Below are 21,042 nucleotides of genomic sequence, written 5' to 3'. Positions count from 1 at the left end.
TTAGTATTGAGTGCTGCTATCTATTGCCGAGTAGTCAAAGCACTTTGTGGTAAAAGCTTCATATCGTGAATTTATAGTTTAGTTTGTGTTTCATAGATGGCGGCACCAATTTAATAAACTACGATTTTTATATTAATAAATAAAATTATTGTTTTATTCATGTAGTGAATTAAAAGAGCACATTAGCGATATTATTTATTAACAATACATCATGTTTATAATTCATCAACTAATAAAAACGTCTAAACATGCATGACGGTTGGCGTCTGTCAGTCAGCATTCAGCAAGTTCAAGCTGTCAACGAAAAAAAAAAAAAAATCAAGCTGTCAATTATGTCAAAAACATATGTTTACGTCCACTTTTCGGATAAAATTGCACAATAGTTTGCATTAATTCCTTCCGATTCGGACACGAGCATGTGGTTTCCGTACAGGAAACCCATAACTGCATAGTAAAATTTTGTGATAAAAGAAAGATCAAGATATTTTATAAACTATGGCTTCGAAGACTGAAAATGTTGCTGCTAAAACAGTGAAAATTTACGATTTGGACAACTTTGAGAATTTGCTCAAGGGTCTAAAAGTTGCGTCTTGCATGCTTACAGAGTCTCATCAAGTTGGTATGTGTATATTCTTAATATATTTCTAGAACTATGCATTTCACACAATAGCCAACATAACCTATAACATAAAATTTTACATTATTATAGTTTTAGTAGGGCAAAGATTTCTTAGTGTTGCATAATTTATGAAATATACTGTATAGTGCTAATCTTGCAAGACGCAAGATTAGCTTAACTCATATTTTGTGGCAGTAGCGAAAAAATAAAACGATAAATTTCATAATATTCTATATTTTCAGTTGACGAAGCAAGTGTGATCAAACGCCTCAATGCACTGAGCCTCACCGGGCCTTCTGATGGCAACTGTTGTTCGTGCTGCGGCGTGGGCCCCTTCGAGAGTCGTCTACAACAAACGGCACACTACAAAAATCATTGGCACACGCACAACCTGAAGAGGAAACTGTTTGGAAAATCACCACTTACATTGGGACAGTTTAGTTCAAGACAAGGTATGTTATTGAGGTTTACTCTGCATAAAAAAAGCTGCGGTTATCTAACCCTTTAAGTGGCAGGAACCGGCTCCTGGACAATTTATAAATTAAAATAAATAATTTGAAATTTCATTAATTAAAATAGAATTGATATTCCAACAACTCAAAAATGACGTATGCCACTTGAAAGGCTAAGAAAGATTTATACTTAAGTAAAAATGGAAACATTTACTGCTTCTGGCAAGACTCGAACTGGTGACCTTAGCTCAGTTGGTAGTAACAATCGAACCCATGTTCCAAAGTTTGAGTCTTGCTGAAAGTGATGAATTTTTAAATTTTTCCTTAAATATACATATTTGTAGTATTATTTGCAGACGTTACTGCTTGATAAAAATTTATCTAAGAAAGTTATGTCTATTTCCATCATTCTTGTGATGTGAACACAGATAGACAGTATTTAAATTTTGTTGTTCACATTATAGTGTCCTGTTGTTATCATTGTTTCTCTGTTTATTTAAATGAAACTGCCATTTTGGATCTGGCCAGTACCAGTAAGATTCTCATTAGAATTTGATTACATTCTAAATTCCTATTTATAATCAGTACATTGGTTCCTTCTACCAACTAATTAATAATTAAAATATATCTGGTACTGGTATATACCTAGTCCTACCTTACAGCACATGAATACTTCTTTTTTTCAGATGACAATTCCAGCGTCTCCGGCAGTGACTCAGAAACAGAGGGTGCTAGCAACGGCCCCGCTAGTGATCTGTTTGCTGCGGCTACTCGGCACTGCAAGGCCTTTTTTACTAACAGCAAGGGACAAGTGTTCTGTATCTATAGGTGTTTGCTGCATCATAGAAAGGCAAGTTGCACATACTTTGATCTGGTTTAGTTGCACCAACAAGTTGATCTACTGATTAACGTAACTCAGTAGAGGACTGGAACATGCTATACAGTATAATATTCTCTACTTGAACAACAATCTGCTTTGGGTCTACTAATATTTTATTTAACGGTAATATCATGGAGATTTGCCATACATGTACAATTAATATAAAATTAGCTAGCTTAAAATATTATATACTATGTTACTAAGCGCAACTTGCACCATCCCACTAACCCGGGGTCAACTGGTTAAACCGTTAACCCAATGTCAAATTATACTGGTAACTATGGTAACTCCAGGTTTAACCGGTTAAACCTGGGTTAATGGTGCAAGTGGCGCTAAGAAAACACTAGTAATACATAATAATAGTGCAGAGCGAGTGGAGTGACAAAAATCGGTCTGCGCGCACACGTCCGTGCGCCTTAATTGGTCGCCACCGTCGCACCATCAACTTCAGCTGTCTAAATTATCCATGCCATATCATAACTCTGTTCTACAGGAGGAACTATCAACAGACGGCGACGGCAGCGCCTGGATCGAGCGCTGCTCGCGCCTCCTCGTCCCGGGCTTCCAGCGCTGGGCCGTCTTCATGGTGTCCGGGGGACACTTCGCAGGCGCCATCTTTTCCGGCGGCGTCGCTGTGTTGCATAAAACGCATCATTCTTACGTGACGCGGCGTGGACAAGGTGAGGTTAATGGAAATTAATTGGTAGAATTTACAGAAAACTGCACAGATAAGGTTACCACCATCTGACCTTCCAACGTCCCTGGCTTCCAACGCTGGGCCGCCTTCATGGTGTCCGGAGGACACTTCGCAGGCGCCATCTTTGCCGGCGGTGTGTGTTGCATAAAACGCTTCATTCTTACATCACGCGGCGCGTGGCGAGGTTTATTAAAACCTCCATTTTAACCACGTGCACGTGCTCCACCATTAACAATTCTCCATAGGATGTTATTTCTGACAGTAAAAGTATATGGCTTTAAAGAAACTTGATGACATATCGCGAGCTTATTTCCGAGCGTTAGTTGAGCCCCGCAGTCTTCGCAGAGCGCGAAAGACTTCTTGAGATGAACTTGAAAAATAATATTTGACTATAATGTCTTAGGTCAGGCGCAAGCATCGCGCGATCAGCACGGAAGCGCGCCCAAGTCGGCTGGTGCGAGTTTGAGGAGATACAACCAGGCCGCGTTCTTAGATGTGAGTTTCTCGATAAAAACTGTAATTTTCGCGATAAGTTCGCCTTTATGCGAATGTTCTGTTCTATATGTCTCTCGCTGTGTTATTTTTCACAATAAAGTGTTATTCCACTACTAATTTATTAACACCACAACAGGGCAAGTTAAATAAAAACTTGTAAAATTATACTTAAGAGCCCATCAACGTGCACACTAGCGCCACTGCTAAATAATCGTGATTACTTAAATTTAACGAAAAATATATAGAAAAGGGGGCCGCTACGTACTGTATTTTGTATTGAAGTACCTTTTGAATACATCCAACTAGTTTTTATGTTGCTGCATTCGTCGATCTATGAACTCAAAACAAAAACGGCCGTTTTAACCTTGGACGCATAGATTGACGAATCCAGCAACATAAAAACTAGTTGGATGTATTCAAAAGGTACTTAAATACAAAATACAGTACGTAGCGGCCACCTTTTTTAAATACCTATCGTTCAATTTAAATAATCACGATTATTTAGCAGTGGCGCTAGTGTGCACGCGCGTTGATGGGCTCTTAAAGTGAATGGGATAAAGACGATGTTAACCTCCGCCATTTTTGTCCAGCATGTTCAAGAAATAATAACCGGCTGGACGGAAGACCTTAACGGGTGCTCCCACATCCTTTACCGGGCCGTAGGACCCATCAACCAAGGGGCCCTCTTCGGGAAGAATTCGCCTTTGAGCAGGGATGACCCTCGAGTCAGGGTACTGCCGTTCCCTACGAGGAAACCGACGTATAAGGAGATACAGAGGGTCCATGAGACGGTGACTAGTCTGGAAGTGTATGGTGAGTACATGTCCACATTTAACACTTTTGCTACGCTCGTGTGTACTGTCAGCAATAATAAATTCTTACGTAATGAACAATAAAGCGCGTTAATACATATATCTGACATAACTTCATTTGCAGATATTTAAGAGCGTTTCATACATTTTTGCGTATTTTGTTGTGTCAGATATTGTCGTAGGTACCTACTTCTGCTTGATACCTACAATAAATAAGTGATATGACCCCTAAAAAGTACATATATTTAAAAAAACCGAGATACTGTTGCGTCTATTACTTTATTGCTTCATAAGTAAGAATTGCATCAAATTAATTTAGTATTTACCTGAATTTAGATTTCTCATTTTGTTTTAGACACAATGGAGCTATTCCAGAAAGCACTAATAGCGTCGACCACCAAGCTGCCGACTAAAATCGGCTCCGATACTAGTGTAGAACGCAAAAAACCACAGAAGAGCCCCAATAAACCTATCGACAGGGCGAAGTCGAGGTAAGACCGAAAGCGAAACTAAGTAAAGCTAGGGGTTAGTCGTAACAGGTTCCAGAAAACACAAATAGCGTCGACCACCAAGCTGCCGGACAAAAAACCACAGAAGAGTCCGACCTATCGACAGGGCGAAGTCGAGGTGAGTGGAAGGTAGGGTGGTTCGAAAAACATTTTTTTTTCCGACGGGGCACCCCCTTATTTTGTTACACTTATTATGCTGATAAAATACACCAAGTTTCGTAATTTTATCTCAACTACAAGGGGGTGCTCAACCACTTTGAAATTTACGTAGCTAGTTATAAATGTTGTATATGAAACCCAAAAAAAAGGATCTATTATTCAGACTTTTATTTAAGTATCTGTTTTCAGACTGTTTGCACGTGTGATTTATAAGTTTTGAAGTAGAAAAACCATTTTATTTCTATTTTTTATAATTTTTCAAAAGTAAGATTATTTGATTTCACCTAAAAAAAATCATAAAAAATGGAAATAAAAATGTTTTTTCACATAATAACTTTTAAATCACACTTTCAAATAATGTGAAAACTATTACTTACATAATAATCTAAAAAATAATCACTTGATTTTTTTGGATTTCATACAACTTTGAAAAATTTCAAAGTGTTTGAGCACACCCTTGTAGTTGAGATAAGATTACAAAACTTGGCGTATTTTGTCAACATAACAAGTGTAACAAAATGACGGGGTGCCGCTTGTTCTAGCTAGAGTTTGAGTTTTTCCCATACTAATGTGAACCACCCTGGAAGGGTAGGACATAGGTTAGTTGGAACCTAGGTAAGTAGTATATTTGGTTTTCTTATCTTTATAAGCGCCGTGCCACTTTTCTCCGAATGGATCTCGGTCTTGGAATTTAACCATATCGTACCTTGTCACAATGACAAAAACCGGGCAAGTGCGAGTCGGACTCGCGCACGAAGGGTTCCGTACCAGAATGTAAAAACGGCAAAAAAAACGGTCACCCATCCAAGTAGGTACTGACCCCGCCCGACGTTGCTTAACTTCGGTCAAAAATCACGTTAGTTGTATGGGAGCCCCACTTAAATCTTTATTTTATTCTGTTTTTAGTATTTATTGTTATAGCGGCAACAGAAATACATCATCTGTGAAAATTTCAACTGTCTAGTTATCACGGTTCGTGAGATACAGCCTGGTGACAGACGGACGGAAGGACGGACGGACGGACAGCGGAGTCTTAGTAATAGGGTCCCGTTTTACCCTTTGGGTACGGAACCCTAATAGTTATGTTAATAGCAGGGATAGCGACTTTCATATTGATTGTCACTGTGACAAGGTTTATTATTTTTTACTGTATACATACAGGGTGGCCAACTTGGAGGTATACAACTTTTTTTGCCGCCATTTTGTTTTGGCGGCAAATATGACAGTTGTTGCATGGAAATTACTTTGTGTAGATACGGCAAATTTGTTCTTCGATTCGATCCATGCGTTTTACGACTGAATAACGTGTTTTGTATTATTAAAACGTTTTACTCAACCCAATCATGTATTGCGGAAACTCTAAGAAAATTGCGGCTAATTTTTGGTAGAAATCACTTCGCGGCTAACAATAGCTCCTGACTTTTTTCTGTGGGGCTATCTAATTCTAAAGGGAAGTGTCTATGATAACAGGCCAATGAACCGAAGTAAAATATGATTTACTTTTGTGTAATCATTCACTTCGATTCTCCTATACGATATTATCACTTTACCTGGATATCGTCAACTAACTTCATTATAGTTCGTTTTTTTTAGCATTAGAAAGAAGGTAAGCGATCTTGACATGTCTTTTAATTGAAAAACGCTTTTTAAAAATCAGTAACTATTACTCATGAAAGCAGAAGAATATAAATGATCGTATTAAATTCATAATTGTTACATATTTGCCGTGACTTATTTTTAAAACGTGTTTTTCAATTAAAAGACAGATCAAGATTGTTTACCTTTTTTCTAATGCAAAAAAAAACGAACTATAGGTCAAGGCTAAATCCCCCTATTGTCGTCACCCTCCTTTTGTTGGCATATTCAATCGTGACTCAAAGCAACATGTTGGTCACCCTGCAAAGTGGCTGCCGATGACTAGTATTTTTGGTGTTAATTTCGTAGGTGTTGATTTACGTTAACCAACTGATATTGACTGAATTTCACGGGATGAACTGTATAAAAAACCGGACAAGTGCCAGTCGGACTCGCCCACCGAGGGTACCGTACTTTTTAGTATTTTTTATTATGTTGTTATAGCGGCAACAGAAATACATCATCTGTGAAAATTTCAACTGTCTAGCTATCACGGTTCATGAGATACAGCCTGGTAACAGACAGATAGACAGACGGACAGTGGAGTCTTAGTAATAGGGTCCCGTTTTTACCCTTTGGATACGGAATCCTAAAAATATACATTTAAAATAGCACGATATGTACTGTAAATAATCATAGAACCTTGCCCTTATGAAGTCGGTTAAACAGTGGGTCTGTTACAGGGAACGTGCCCCCCGCCCCCTCCCCACGCAAGTTATGTCCAGTGAGGACGAGGGTCCCTGCTACATAGACTCGGAGACCCCGGCCAACTGGATCAAGACCCTCTCGGAACAGACCTCCAAAGGTATGGTAGCTTTTAGGCTTCGCACGGGTTACACAAAACCTTAACAAGTTATACACCTAAACCTTCCTCAAGAATCACTCTATTGGTAGGTGAAAACCGCATGAAAATCCACACAAACAGACAGACGCGGCGGCGGACTTTGTTTTATAAGGTGTGGTGATTAAAAATTTGGTAACCATTTTTACATAAATTTATTGTAAAAGAATCTTAAGAATACAATTTAAATAAATTACAAATTATCAAATTGAACCTACACAAAATCTACTTACTTAAAGTCTTAACTGATGTAGGTTGACAGAAGATTCTTTGATGTATTTTTGAGTGAAACATATTTGGATACAGTAACATGCCTATCGATGCTTTTCGAATGCGCTCTATTTCGTAAATAGGTATCATTCGTAGACTCTCACTACCTGTCATTAAATTTGGCCCCTAAAGTCCTATGTCATTTACCAAAGATCTATGAAGTGTATAAGATAAATAAAGTCTAAGAAAAAACGTGCCTCGGAAAATCAAGAAACAATTATGCTCGAAAATATGGCGCACCTTTGGCCTATTATATACTCGTGTAGATGGCGACACCGTTTGTTATTTACAAATTTAACACATATCAGTGAAAGAACATGGGTCAAAGTCATATGGCGTTCTAAAAGTTTTAATCCTGTGTCGAAAGATGGCATTAAATTTACTGTGACTACAAAATTTAATATGACAATAAGCCTCTATTTACTCAATTCTCTTTGATATTACTAACAATTTTGTATGAATTAACAGGTCATATCACAAACTCCCGTAAAGACTTAATAGACGATATCGTGGTCGCCCGACCGCTCAGTTCTGATAGCGAAGACCAGGGCCCGATGGAAAAGAAGGAGGTTAAGAAGAGAAAGAAGAAGAAAGAAGATAGAGGAGACAAGGGGGAGAAAGGGGAGAAGAAGCCTCAGGCAACGAAGATTCCTAATAATGTGAAAAGGGTAATGTTACTTACTACCTGTTTTAGACGTACATATTTGGTAAATAGGGAATATTAGGCAAAGCTCTGCGTAGATGGCACCTTTGTGGCACATACAGTAAACAAACCACATTGACACATCACACGTCACGTCAATCACATGGCCTACCGCGAAACAAGAAAATCGAAATTTCGTTATCTAATCTCTCTATCACTCTTGCATATTCGAGCGATAAAGAGGCAGATAACTAAATTTCGATTTTCGCGTTTACCGGTAGGCCCTTGTTAACAAACCGCCTTGATGCATCAATGTCATATTTTATTGTCTGTGAAAACTTGTCAAAAAACAGTTTAAGGCACAGTATGTATAAGTTAGTCTATGAATTTACTGAGTCGGTAGTGCTGCACTCTGGCGGCAGAACATTGCAGTATTATCCCGTATTAATGAAAAGTTATTTAGGTCGTACACTTTTACTATGCCCTTAACCCCGCAATTGAGTAAAAAACCGGCTGCCTCAAAGAAAACTTTGAATGCTTAGTCACCAAAAAAACTCTCAAACGCGAGTCACTTTGAAAAAAAAAAACTATTTAAGCACCTTGACTATGACAAAGAGTTAAAAGAAAATATACCTACTAGGAAAAGAGATACAACACAAATATTAAATATAATACATATTTGAATGTAAACACCATCATTGTACGCCTGAAATGGATTTTTATATTTATTTATTTTTATTTTTATTTTGATATTTTTTTTGACGACCGGTCTGGCCTAGTGGGTAGTGACCCTGCCTGTGAAGCTGATGGTCCTGGGTTCGAATCCCAGTAAGGGCATTTATTTGTGTGATGACACAGATATTTGTTCCTGAGTCATGGTTGTTTTCTATGTATTTATATATTATATATATCGTTGTCTAAGTACCCACAACACAAGCCTTCTTGAGCTTACTGTGGGACTTAGTCAATATGTGTAAGACTGTCCTATAATATTTATTTATTTCTCTCAACATCACTCGGAAACATTGTAATATGCCTACTTGGAAAATAAACTACAGATGTAATACATAATTGGTTTCCATCGTTTTTTCTTGGAAACGTTCGTATTTGTCATGCTACTTCAGCCAACCTCAGCACTTTTTGTACTGAAACTTACTGAAACAGCAAGACACGCTCGTACGTTTGCGTGAAAATATGTACGATGGAAAATAATTATGCACTACATATTATTATCTATCTATCTATCTATCTATCTATATGTATATATAATACCTTTAAACGAGCAATTCTTGTATATTTATTTATTTCGGGGATATCGGAAACGGCTCTAACGATTTCGATGAAATTTGCTATATAGTGTAGTAAATGAAGCAAGTTGTTGTATGGAGACCCATGCATTAATTTCTCAGTCGATGAAATTTTGCTTGGTTATTGTATAGTTTGAGCCGAAACTAACATATAAATATCCAAAAAAAACCACTCCTAAGTTAGGTATTTATACGTTAAAATACTAATATTTTTATATATTGAACCGAGTAATTCCTCCGTCCAAAATTATTTTACCAAATAAGTTATTTGTATCAGTATGTGATACTAGAAAAAAATCTAAAACTTTTGTCAAACATGAGAATATTTTTTTTATGATAAGTAATTCCTTTTTTGACGCTCATTTTCATCGGAGAATTGCTCTGCCATTTTTTCCTTCTTATATGATCTTAGAATATAATTTGGCGTAGTGGGTAAGAAAATCCAAAAAAATGCATATCCAAGTTTATGTATTTTAGAACTATTAAAAACTGAAAGTGGAAAATTTCTCAGCCCGATTTCATTTTAAATATATACTAAGTAGTCACGTATATACTTAAATCCAAAATATCCAAAAGAAATATCATCCCTTGTACACCCCGCTCCCTATACACTGCTCCCGATATGTTTAGTTTTTAATACGCTCGTTATTTTTTTGGATGTTTTTATAGTTGAATGGAAAGAAAACTGTGAACTTAATTCAATAAATAAAATAGATAGAGAAATTTTCCACAGCGAGTAAAATGGCAATTTCAGAAAAAAAGTATAGTTACATGATAACTTTTTTAGATTTCAATTTGTAGGTATAAATCGGCAATAAAATGGCATTCCAGTGAAAAAATTTGACTGAGCAATTTTCCGGTCCAAGACACGCCAAAAAATTATATTTTGTTAATATTGGTATTTCTGCGGGGATATTTGTTTTTGATATTTCATATATTGTTGCAGTACGTTACATGAATATGTCCGGAGAAGAAAGTTTAAACGGAGCATTTTTCCGTAAAAAGTTATTAATGATTTAAGACTAGGTATTTACTTAAATCCTATTATCATTATTCTTTGGAAATTTATACAATACTTTTTATTTATTGATACTTTATCATACTGTAAAGTTTTTTCTGGCTGAGGAATTACTGCGGGGTCCACTACCTTTATTTACTACACTAATATAGCGGTTATCGGGGGCGAAAAATGGATCTAGCTAGGTCTTATCTCTGGGAAAATGCACATTTTTGAGTTTTTATATGTTTTCCGAACAAAGCTCGGTCTCCCAGAAATTGTATCTTTATATTTCTTGTTACTCTAGATGTGGAAGATAATATCAGGCGACGAGATCTCCCTAGAGACTATTCTAGAGAGTTGCGAGGGGTCTTTGGAAGAGGCCTGTAACACGAGGGACCCTACCGACGGCAATACAGCGCTGCATAAGGCCGCTATAGCAGCCAAACCGGAGATGGTCACGTGAGTGTATTCCTTAACTACCTATTTACGTACGTATGTAATATGTATATTATATACTAATAATAATAAATAATTTCTGCCTATATACGTCCCACTGCTGGGCACAGGCCTCCTCTCATGCGCGAGAGGGCTTGGGCTATAGTCCCCACGCTAGCCCAATGCGGATTGGGGACTTCACATACACCTTTGAATTTCTTCGCAGATGTATGCAGTTTTCGTCACGATTAGGGAATGCAAATCGGTTATTTTTTGTATGGAAATTATCGGTTATTAACCGAAACCGCGGTTATTTCCATACAAAAAATAACCGATTTGCATTCCCTAGTCACGATGTTTTCCTTCACCGAAAAGCTAGTGGTAAATATGATCGAATGATATTTCGTACATAAGTTCCGAAAAACTCATTGGTACGAGCCAGGATTTGAACCCGCGACCTCCGGATTGAAAGTCGGACGTCATATCCACTCGGCCACCACCGTTTATATATTATATTATATACTATCAATAAATAAATATTATAAGACTACGAGTATCTAGCCCCAAAGTACCAAAAGACGATGTAATTACATAAAAAACATCATTAAATCTGTGATAACTGGAATACAACCCTACAGTCGGTTATGCATAGGTTTTCATGTTTTTGCAATAGTCATTCTTTTACAAGAAATGCTTAGATAAATAATTTTAAACTCTTCTTCTTTTCTTCTTCTTTCTTCCTTTTTTTCTTCTTTTTTTTCACAGATATTTGTTCCTCAGTCATGGATGTTTTCTATGTATTAAAATATTTATATATTATATATATCGTTGGCTGAGTACCCACAACACATGCTTTCTTGAGCTTTCCGTGGGACTTAGTCAATTTGTGTAAGAATGTCCCTATAATATTTATTTATTCATTTATTTATTCTTTAGAATAATAAACGGAGATTCCTAGGGGTTCCCTAGTTCCTTAGAATCAGATTAATAGCTTCTTGTGCACTTCGTACTTGGGCCCTTCAATGATTCCGATATGTTTATTTTATACTTTTGGTTCTGATAACATATAACTTTTTTTGCGTAGTCAAATCCTAACCGCGGGCGGTGACCCCTGCATCAAGAACAATCAACTACAGACCCCATATGCAGCCTCGCCCCATAACGACACTCGAATAGCTTTCAGGCTATTTCAGGCACAACATCCAGATAAATACAACTACGCTAAGGTATAAGATTTCTTAAACTCACAATGTTTCTTAATTTTGTTAGGATACCTAAACGTGAGAAAATTGGATTAATCCCAATGCAATGAGAGTCTTTTGTAAAAACTAGTACCTGTGCTGATTCCTGGGATAGGGTGCCGAACGAACCATAGGTTCTATAGAGTGAGCCATGGGTACATGCCGGGACACCGCTAGAAAGATGATGATCGCAACCATCAGCTGCCTACATGCGCCTTACGTAACGTAGCAACGCCATACAATGACACTTGAATAGCTTTCAGGCTATTCCAGGCGCAGAATCCCAACAAATACAACTATGCCAAGGTAAGAGTTTTCTTATACTTACAGTGTATCATATATTCTTATAGACGTTGCATTAAGAAGAATGTATAGACGCCTTAAGCGGCATAATTAAACAACGACACTCGAATAGATTTCACTATTCCAGGCACATCATCGCGACAAATACAACTAAGCTTAGATAGGTTCCTACTTACATTTAATTGATGTGTTTAGTAATAAATAAAGTAATCCCTGAGTTTCCTCAAGTATAATATGAATGCTCATTTTTAGAAATAATTTTCATATTATTAGTTTATGTGCAAAATTTATTATATTTTTTTATCTTAGCAATGTTCGGGATTTTTTTACATCGAGAAAAAGTCAAAAACTCGGGATTCGTTTCGCTGGAGTCCCTAGAAAATGGCCTCAATGTAATCTAAAATAAAACCGGCCAAGTGCGAGTTGGACTCGCGCACGAACGGTTCCGTACCATTGCGCAAAAAACGGCAAAAAATAACGAGTTTGTTGTATGGGAGCCCCACTTAAATATTTATTTTATTCTGTTTTTAGTATTAGTTGTTATAGCGGCAACAGAAATACATCATCTGTGAAAATTTCAACTGTCTAGCTATCACGGTTTATGAAATACAGCCTGGTGACAGGCAGACAGACGGACAGTGGAGTCTTAGTAATAGGGTCCCGTTTTTACCCTTTGGGTACGGAACCCTAAAAACATACAATTCTGGTGGAAGCCAGGTTAAAACAGCATTTTGCTAATATACCGAAATAGCCTTCTGATTCCCTAGTGCATTTTCAAAACAATTAAAATCCTCTCAAAGTAGGAACGTCAACACTCAACATCAAAGTTTTAAAGGAAACTCCAAATACGCTTTGCGTCGAGAATAACTTATGATTCTTATGAAACAGTCGAGGTTGCTTTGAGAGACAGAAGAGACTTATTAACAATACCTACCTAAAAATTGCTGTGAACACAAAATTTCAGACAGAAACAGATGATAATTTAAAAAAATTATGACAATAGGCCTGTTGCAAGTAACAAAGAATCACGGAAATAATGGTTTCAAAGAAACATATATGTTAATATGATTCTAAAAAATGGCCCAATCTCAGTATAAACTGAAGGATTATTAATATATTCAATAAAATAAAACTGCAAAATTCTCCAATCGGCCATTATTACTGAAACGCCAATCAGAAGCGTTCTAAACAGTGACGTCATTAATCCATAACATATTTCTTAGAGCAACATAGACAACCTCATTGACCGAAATCCATACGTTCTCACCAGAGTTCGAAGGTGCAAAAAAAATGTTATTTCGCCACTAAACATTTATTACGTCCAAAAAATATTATTACACGATATAAAGGAGATATCTATTTGTTATTATCTAAATAAAATGCTAATTAATACGATATTTCACCAAAAAACTTTTTTAATTATTTGGCTGAATGGAACTATCATTGCCATGTTGGCTGTCGTAACTAGAAAAAAATAAAATATAAAAAGTAAAACCGGCGCTCGGTGATTTTCACTCAAAATTTACATGTATCTTAATAATTCATCTTAAATTGCAACCGTGTGAGAGTTTTTGTGTAAAATGAGTTATTGTGATATATTTTTGTAATGTATTTATCATCCCTAATCGTAATATATGGTGCTGAATTAACAATATCATTCGGATTCAAGGGAAATTCGTAACTGTAAGTATGTAAACAATGTCTACCACCCTACCACCAACTAAATGGTGACGTCACAAATGTCGTGCGAGGCGTTTTCGCGCGAGTTTTAAACTAGCTATAATAAAATGCAATTATTTATGTTAAATCTTATGAGTATAGCTGAAATATTGTGTTTTTCGGAACCAATACAAGTGTACCGACAATAATAAAAGGGATTTCAAAATTTGTCATCAGGCCTATACTGAGACCAGCCAGCTACTGTGAGTTCGCCGCATGGGTTTATATTATACTTTTTAAGTTTTTACATTGATATTAATCATGCGTGAAAATATATTCTTTTGATTGGAAAAATATAAGAATGAATATATGTTTACCCATTCTTATAAAATCTTTTAGTTATTGGTTGTCAGTAGAATGTGAAACAACGATATTACCAATAACTAAAAGATCTTATTAAAAACACACTTTTAATGAAGTACGGGTCATTCCAGGTGATTTCAACAAATCGAGTGTGCCCTATGATTTTTGATGTGAATAAAAAAAATTGAGGATATACTTCATGGTGGCAGAAGTGCTGAACCATCACCAGTTTTTTTTTTATCTTTTATTTTCCAAGTTATGCCCATTCGAAGTTAACAGTGGGGTTAAATTCCTGCTTGTACAAAATCAGACCTGACTTTTTTTCTATAAAAGGTAACGAAATAATTATTACTTTTTTTGATTAGGTAAGAAATGTGGATATTATACTGTATGACAAAATGTATCTGAATTAACTACAAAAAAAATGGTGACCACCCGAAGTGTACACCTAATTGGTCAATTATTGCAATTTTAAATTGGTTCCTGTGCCAACCCTGGTGCATATCAAATATTACTTTTTTCTGGAATATAAAGTACTTGCCGTGTTCATCTTGTAAAATAAATATAATTGTGTAAGAGCAATAAATTCTAAAAGAAAAATATAAGTGAAAATTGAGAAATTCGAAAATTGCTCATGTTTGACTCTAAAAAAATCCATGTGGAACATAAAATAAAAAATTGATTTTAGTCAGCAAATATAGCTGATATCTTCGTTAATTAGATTTAGGAAAAACAGTTTTGTTATTTTGCCTATTTTTTGAAATGTGATTTTTTTTAAAACTGCACATCTCATACATTTTCGCTCTGCTGTTGTATTTATGCTGATTAAAATACATATGACCTTAAACTTATAAATATTGGAAAAATATCAATTAAATCCAGACGATTGAAATTTACTTTATATATTTATACAAAAAAAAACATCATTTGCAAACCTTTGCTACTTCAAAATTTTCTCAAGTTGAATAACGTCGCACTTTTAATTCATTTTAATAAATGGGAACGAATCTATGATAAGAACGTGTATTTTTTATGGTCCTTATATTTTTAAATCGCTCTGATAGATATACCTCAGCTTCTTCGACATCTGGTTTTGAGACGAAAAAGAACTTGATCCCATGAATTTTATTCACACAAAACTCGTAGCTTCAGGTGATAAAATGTTATAACTACCTGTGATGCGTTGCAGACTAGCTTTTCTAATCAACCGCTTAATCGTGCCGCCAGCACCATCACAGGGGGATTTGCCGTGAGAGGTGGCAAAAAAGTTCCACCCTGCTTTTAGTCCGAAGTCATCGTAAAGATGACACAAGTTTACAAAAGTCTTCTTGTTCTTATATTGTGCAGCTGCACCATCACTAAAATAATGTATCATTTCCAATTTGTCATATTATTGTTTTAGGCATTCAAGCAAAACCTTTTGGAAAGCGAAAAATGATACGGTGTTGTGAGTTAAACAATCGCTGATAATACAAAATGTTCTACACTGGATAACGTTATCCTTTTTAATGTAAATAACGAATGGATGCACCGTTGCTTGATCATTTGTCCAGTGAAATTGTCGAAGTAATTGAATTGTTAAATAAATACTTCTTCTTGTCAGTGATATATAACGAACAGTCAACTATTAATAACACAAGCACTTACTACAAAGAGTTTGCACCACTTCATTATCTCCTAGATAAATACGATTTCCTATAGAACTTCGATAAGGATTATTGGGCCGTTTACTTATGTTCGTAATTTAGCCATGTAACATGCAAATAAAGCTTGTTAACAAGTCAGGAGGCGTCGGTTATTCACTACACGGCTAAATTAAGAAACATTCGCAAGTGATTCACAATCCTTGTCAGGTAACAGTGCATTGTCGAATTTCTACCCTCATTAAATTTACAAATGAAATTATTGTCATGTCAAAAAAAATATTTGAACATAAAAAACGTAAATAATATCCGTATGACCAATTACCGTCCCATTTTTATTAATTTATAACATAAAACATTTTGTATCGATAGTTGTAAAAAGTAGCATGTTAAAAAAATCATATTTCAAAAAATAGGCAAAATAACAAAACTTTCTTTTCTAAATCTAATTAACGAAATTATCAGCTATATTTTCGGACTACAATCAAATTTTTATTTTCTCTTCCACATGGATTTTTTTAGAGTCAAATACGAGCATTTTTCGAATTTCTCAATTTTTCACTTATATTTTTCTATTAGAAGTAATTGATCTAACACAATTATATTTATTTTACAAGATGAACACGGCAAGTACTTTATATTCCAGAAAAAAGTAATATTTGATATGCACCAGGGTTGGCACAGGAACCAATTTAAAATTGCAATAATTGACCAATTAGGTGTACACTTCGGGTGATCACCATTTTTTTTTGTAGTTAATTCAGATACATTTTGTCATACAGTATAATATCCACATTTCTTACCTAATCAAAAAAAGTAATAATTATTTCGTTACCTTTTATAGAAAAAAAGTTAGGTCTGATTTTGTACAAGCAGGAATTTAACCCCACTGTTAACTTCGAATGGCCATAACTTGGAAAATAAAAGATAAAATAAAAAACTGGTGATGGTTCAGCACTTCTGCCACCATGAAATATATCCTCAATTTTTTTTATTCAAATCAAAAATCATGCGGCACACTTTTTAATTCAAATTTGTTGAAATCACATGGAATGACCCGTACCTAATCGTTGTACATATAGGTGATATAAACTTTGAATACACACCTCATCATGTCGCAATAAAACTTATGACAGCTCATTCTATTAATTGGCAATTTCATAATGCACTCTTTACAATCATTAAATAATCGATTTTATACATTTCATGCTTGGATAATCAGTAGCTATACGTAATCATAATTTATCCATTTATCCCAATATTGATTCGTACGCTAATTAGGCAATATAGTAATTATGAAGGTTGTGTTAATTTGGTTTATATTGCGTATTAGTTAATTATCTTTGAGCAATCTCTGAGGCATATAGGTCGTGACTCATAGGTTTTGAAGGAGAAACGCTGATTAGTTTATTATGGCGTATTTTGCAGTTTAATTAGTGTTTTAATTAAACATACGCTCGAAATTTAGAAAGACGCGAATTGGACGAATGATGAACACTTTTTTTTCCACCACCTAGCTCGTAAAGGATTCTCTCTTCATTGTAAAGCTGATGATAAAGTTGCATTTTATCCACAATAGTGGCAAAGTAATTTGATACAAAATTTGAGTTGTTTCCTTGTGTTGGATGGTAGAATTGACTTTTAAATCATGATTTTATGAAATTCAATGAGCCATGATGTACCTACAGTTTATTAATTTAGCACCGAAAAATAATAATAATTTCAACGATAATCCGGTTGTTTACAGCAGTGCCAAAATATCAGGACCTCATAAAATCAAATGCACATGTTTAATACCTCGGTTTTTATTGTACCTATAGCATAAATCTTATACGTAGGTTTAATTCGGATTATGTCGTCACAGTCGATCCACGATTCTAAAGCACCCTGTCAATCTACTGTCACTCACTCCACACTCCCATAAGCTCGGCCGGACAGGACAGTCTCTATTCCAACAGGCTACCTAGTCGTACCGAACGCTTACTAAGGCCATAGAGTGCTCACTCCATACATCAGTTTTAGTAACAAAACGACTATTATTTTCGTAGTCGACATCTAGCATCGATTAGCGGAATTATCAGTACTGCTACTTGACAATAGAGGTTGCAACGACCAAAAAGTCTAATGCTCAACAATTTTCAGCTAATATCGTAACCGGGTTAACGGAACTCTATTTTCAACTCCTTCTGCTTTTAATATTAATTGTGAATTGTTGTTCAATTCAATTTTCGTGAGTCGCGACACTAGAGAATTCTAGTATCAAGGAACGGTACTGATAATTCCGCTACTCGATGCTGGATGTCGACTGTGAAAATAATAGTCGTTTTGGTACCAAAACTGATGTATGGAGTGAGCACTCTATTCTTACTATATTTCTTACTTACTTACTAAGTTCGTTAGCCTAAGTCTTAGGCCGGTCTTCTCTACATTGACACGAGTACTACTATCAATCAATCAATCAAAGCATTTATTTTCAGGCAACTATTATTTTAGTTTATAATTATAATATATTGTAGATAGGTACTAAGTTCTGCTTGTAACTTCGTCTGGACATTATAACCGTATTGTATGCTTCTCCGAAAATCAAACTTTGTCCATATCAAATATCGTACAAGTTACTTTAGCAGTTTACTAACTTAAGTAGTGTCTGACAGAAGTAGGTGTTGTTAATAGGGTTCCGTACCCAAAGGGTATTAACGGGACCCTATTACTAAAACTCCGCTGTCCGTCTATCCGTCTGTCCGACTGTCCGTCCGTTTGTCTGTCACCAGGCTGTAACTCATGAACCATGATAGCTATATAGTTGAAATTTTCACAGATGATGTATTTCTGTTGCCGCTATAACAACAAAATACTAAAAACAAAACAAAATAAATATTTAAGTGGGGCTCCCATACAACAAACGTGATGTTTTTGCCGTTTTTGCATAATGGTACGGAACCCTTCGTGCGTGAGTCCGACTCGCACTTGGCCGGTTTTTTATTAGTATTAGATGTCTCCCTTCCGCTGGCGGTCCGGCCGGCCCCCGCCGTCAGCCGGCGGGACCCCGGCGCCCACCAGAATCTACTCGACCAGTTTAAAAAGGCTCTGTCTCCGTACATATTACTTGCAATTAGTTACAATCTTAACTCGATCGGCTCGCCTAAAAACGGTTCAATAAGTTCCACGTCACGAGCAAGTGTGTTGAAAAGAGAAGTATTTCTCTCTAATCGTCAACGAATTGACATCTCCATTACCAATTTTTCCCCTTGCAGTCTCAAATCCCCGGCCCGCTTACCCCCGAGCTCATAGAACAAGAGAAAGAGAAGAAAGCACAGCAGAAGAAGGCCAAACGGCAGAGAGAGAAGGAGAAGATGGCTGAGAAGAACAAGACCAGCAAGTTCTTGCAGATGACTGATGCCGAGAAGGTTAGTGCTGTTTCATTTAAAATACAAAACGAAGTTTTATCAAAATTTGAATACAAATGTGTGAGAGAACCTATAAACTGACGAAATACAGTAAGTTGTAGGTAGTATTGCTCGCAGACGTATCTGATCTGCTTGATAAAACTTCCTACCTATGTCAAAGATTACCTGGCTTAACAAAAAGTGATCCTGTACTAAACAGGGTCTATATAGCTAACTCCTAGTAATGATTATGTAAAAAAAATGTTACGAGTGAAAACACTAAAAACGTAAATCGCCATTTTAAAATAAAACACCATGGGAACGAAATCCTAATATGTCTACAAGTTTTTCATCAATAACCTAAGAAAATAAAGTCTTCCTTTACTGTCTACAATCATCCCCCGTGTCCAAAAATATTGTTTTTACACGTGCCTTCTCTCTCACACTACACCTGCAACCAAATTTCAGCTTTAAACTATTCTTATTAAAGTGTAAAATCGATTGTGTCGTATAAACGGAAGCGTTCTTCGCGCTGCATCTTTCAAAACATGCATTTATTAGAAACATTCCTATTGTTTCAATTTCAGCTCTGTCGCTTTAAGTTAAGGTTCAAAATAGGATGATTTAAAAGCCCGATTTGATTCATTTTTTGTTTTCATTGAATGATATATTAATATAAATGTCTCCCTTAGGTAAAAGCCGATCAGCCTCGCTGTTTCCTCTGCGGGATGCAGCTACCGAAGAAACCGTTCGAATACGAGTCGTACAAGTTTTGCACTATAAAGTGTTTGCAGAATCATAGGAACATCAGGCCTTTGCATATGAGTGCTTAAGGTGAATTTTAATATTTATGAGGTCAAGACACTATCAGCCATAATGACATTACTATTGACACTGTCAATTTAACACATTCGACACCGCGTACCCGACTCTCGGGCACTCGTAAACTTTACTCAGATGCCGGACAACCCGCCCAGCGGGTTGTTTTGTACGCAGATATAGACGACCGGTTTCTGGGGTAGTGCGCCGTTTTTTGCCCGGTTGCGAAAGTGTTAACTTTGTATTCATTGGTTTGAAATGAACTGATTACTGAGTGTTCTGGATGCCATTAAATTTAACTTACCATTTTTTTTTTCAATTTGTAGATACATTTCAATAGATGCCAAAATTCTGTACGTAATTAACATATATGTAAGACCTCAAAAAGGAAATAATTTAATATGTATTTCATTATATTATTTTAATTGTATGTATATAAGGGGTACTATACATTGTATTCGACTGCTTCTAATATTTATACCTACGAATAATTTTGATGGCATTATTATGACAGTAATTTAAAAATAACTCATACATACTCTAATATTAATATTGTAAAAATATAATTAACAGAATAAGTACAAGATGCCATAATTCAGTGGTTTGATTGTAGTTAAATCCTTGAACAAGACATAATGTATAAACTATTGTGCTATGGTCGAGTATGGTATGTAAATAACATGATCAATTTATTATTTATGCATTTTGTTTTATCACTTACCTATGTAATTAAATCTTGCTCCATTAATTAATTAATTCTTACAATGACACCTACAGGTAACAAAAACTACGTTACCCTTATATATTTATGTTATTAGTTGTCGATACGATCTCTGAAAATCGTCGTACTTTTATAAGTTATTTATAAAGTATG

At 35.8% G+C, this 21,042-nt stretch overlaps 1 protein-coding gene across 1 annotated transcript; it reads left to right on the top strand.

Annotated features, from left to right (window-relative positions):
• The first annotated feature begins 339 nt into the window (after nt 1–339).
• Nucleotides 340–20,250, top strand: LOC134796173 (tRNA endonuclease ANKZF1-like). The gene is made up of 13 exons (XM_063768155.1): nt 340–619; nt 862–1,071; nt 1,758–1,921; nt 2,445–2,631; nt 3,052–3,143; nt 3,734–3,956; nt 4,311–4,446; nt 6,942–7,063; nt 7,838–8,037; nt 10,624–10,778; nt 11,839–11,980; nt 19,218–19,370; nt 20,042–20,250. Exons 1-13 carry the CDS (start codon nt 496–498, stop codon nt 20,180–20,182), a joined length of 2,049 nt encoding a protein of 682 aa, XP_063624225.1. The 5' UTR covers nt 340–495; the 3' UTR covers nt 20,183–20,250.
• Nucleotides 20,251–21,042: the final 792 nt, after the last annotated feature.

Source organism: Cydia splendana, chromosome 13 (genome assembly GCF_910591565.1).
Source record: "Cydia splendana chromosome 13, ilCydSple1.2, whole genome shotgun sequence".
NCBI lineage: Eukaryota > Metazoa > Arthropoda > Insecta > Lepidoptera > Tortricidae > Cydia > Cydia splendana.
This window is presented reverse-complemented; position numbering and strand designations above follow the sequence as displayed.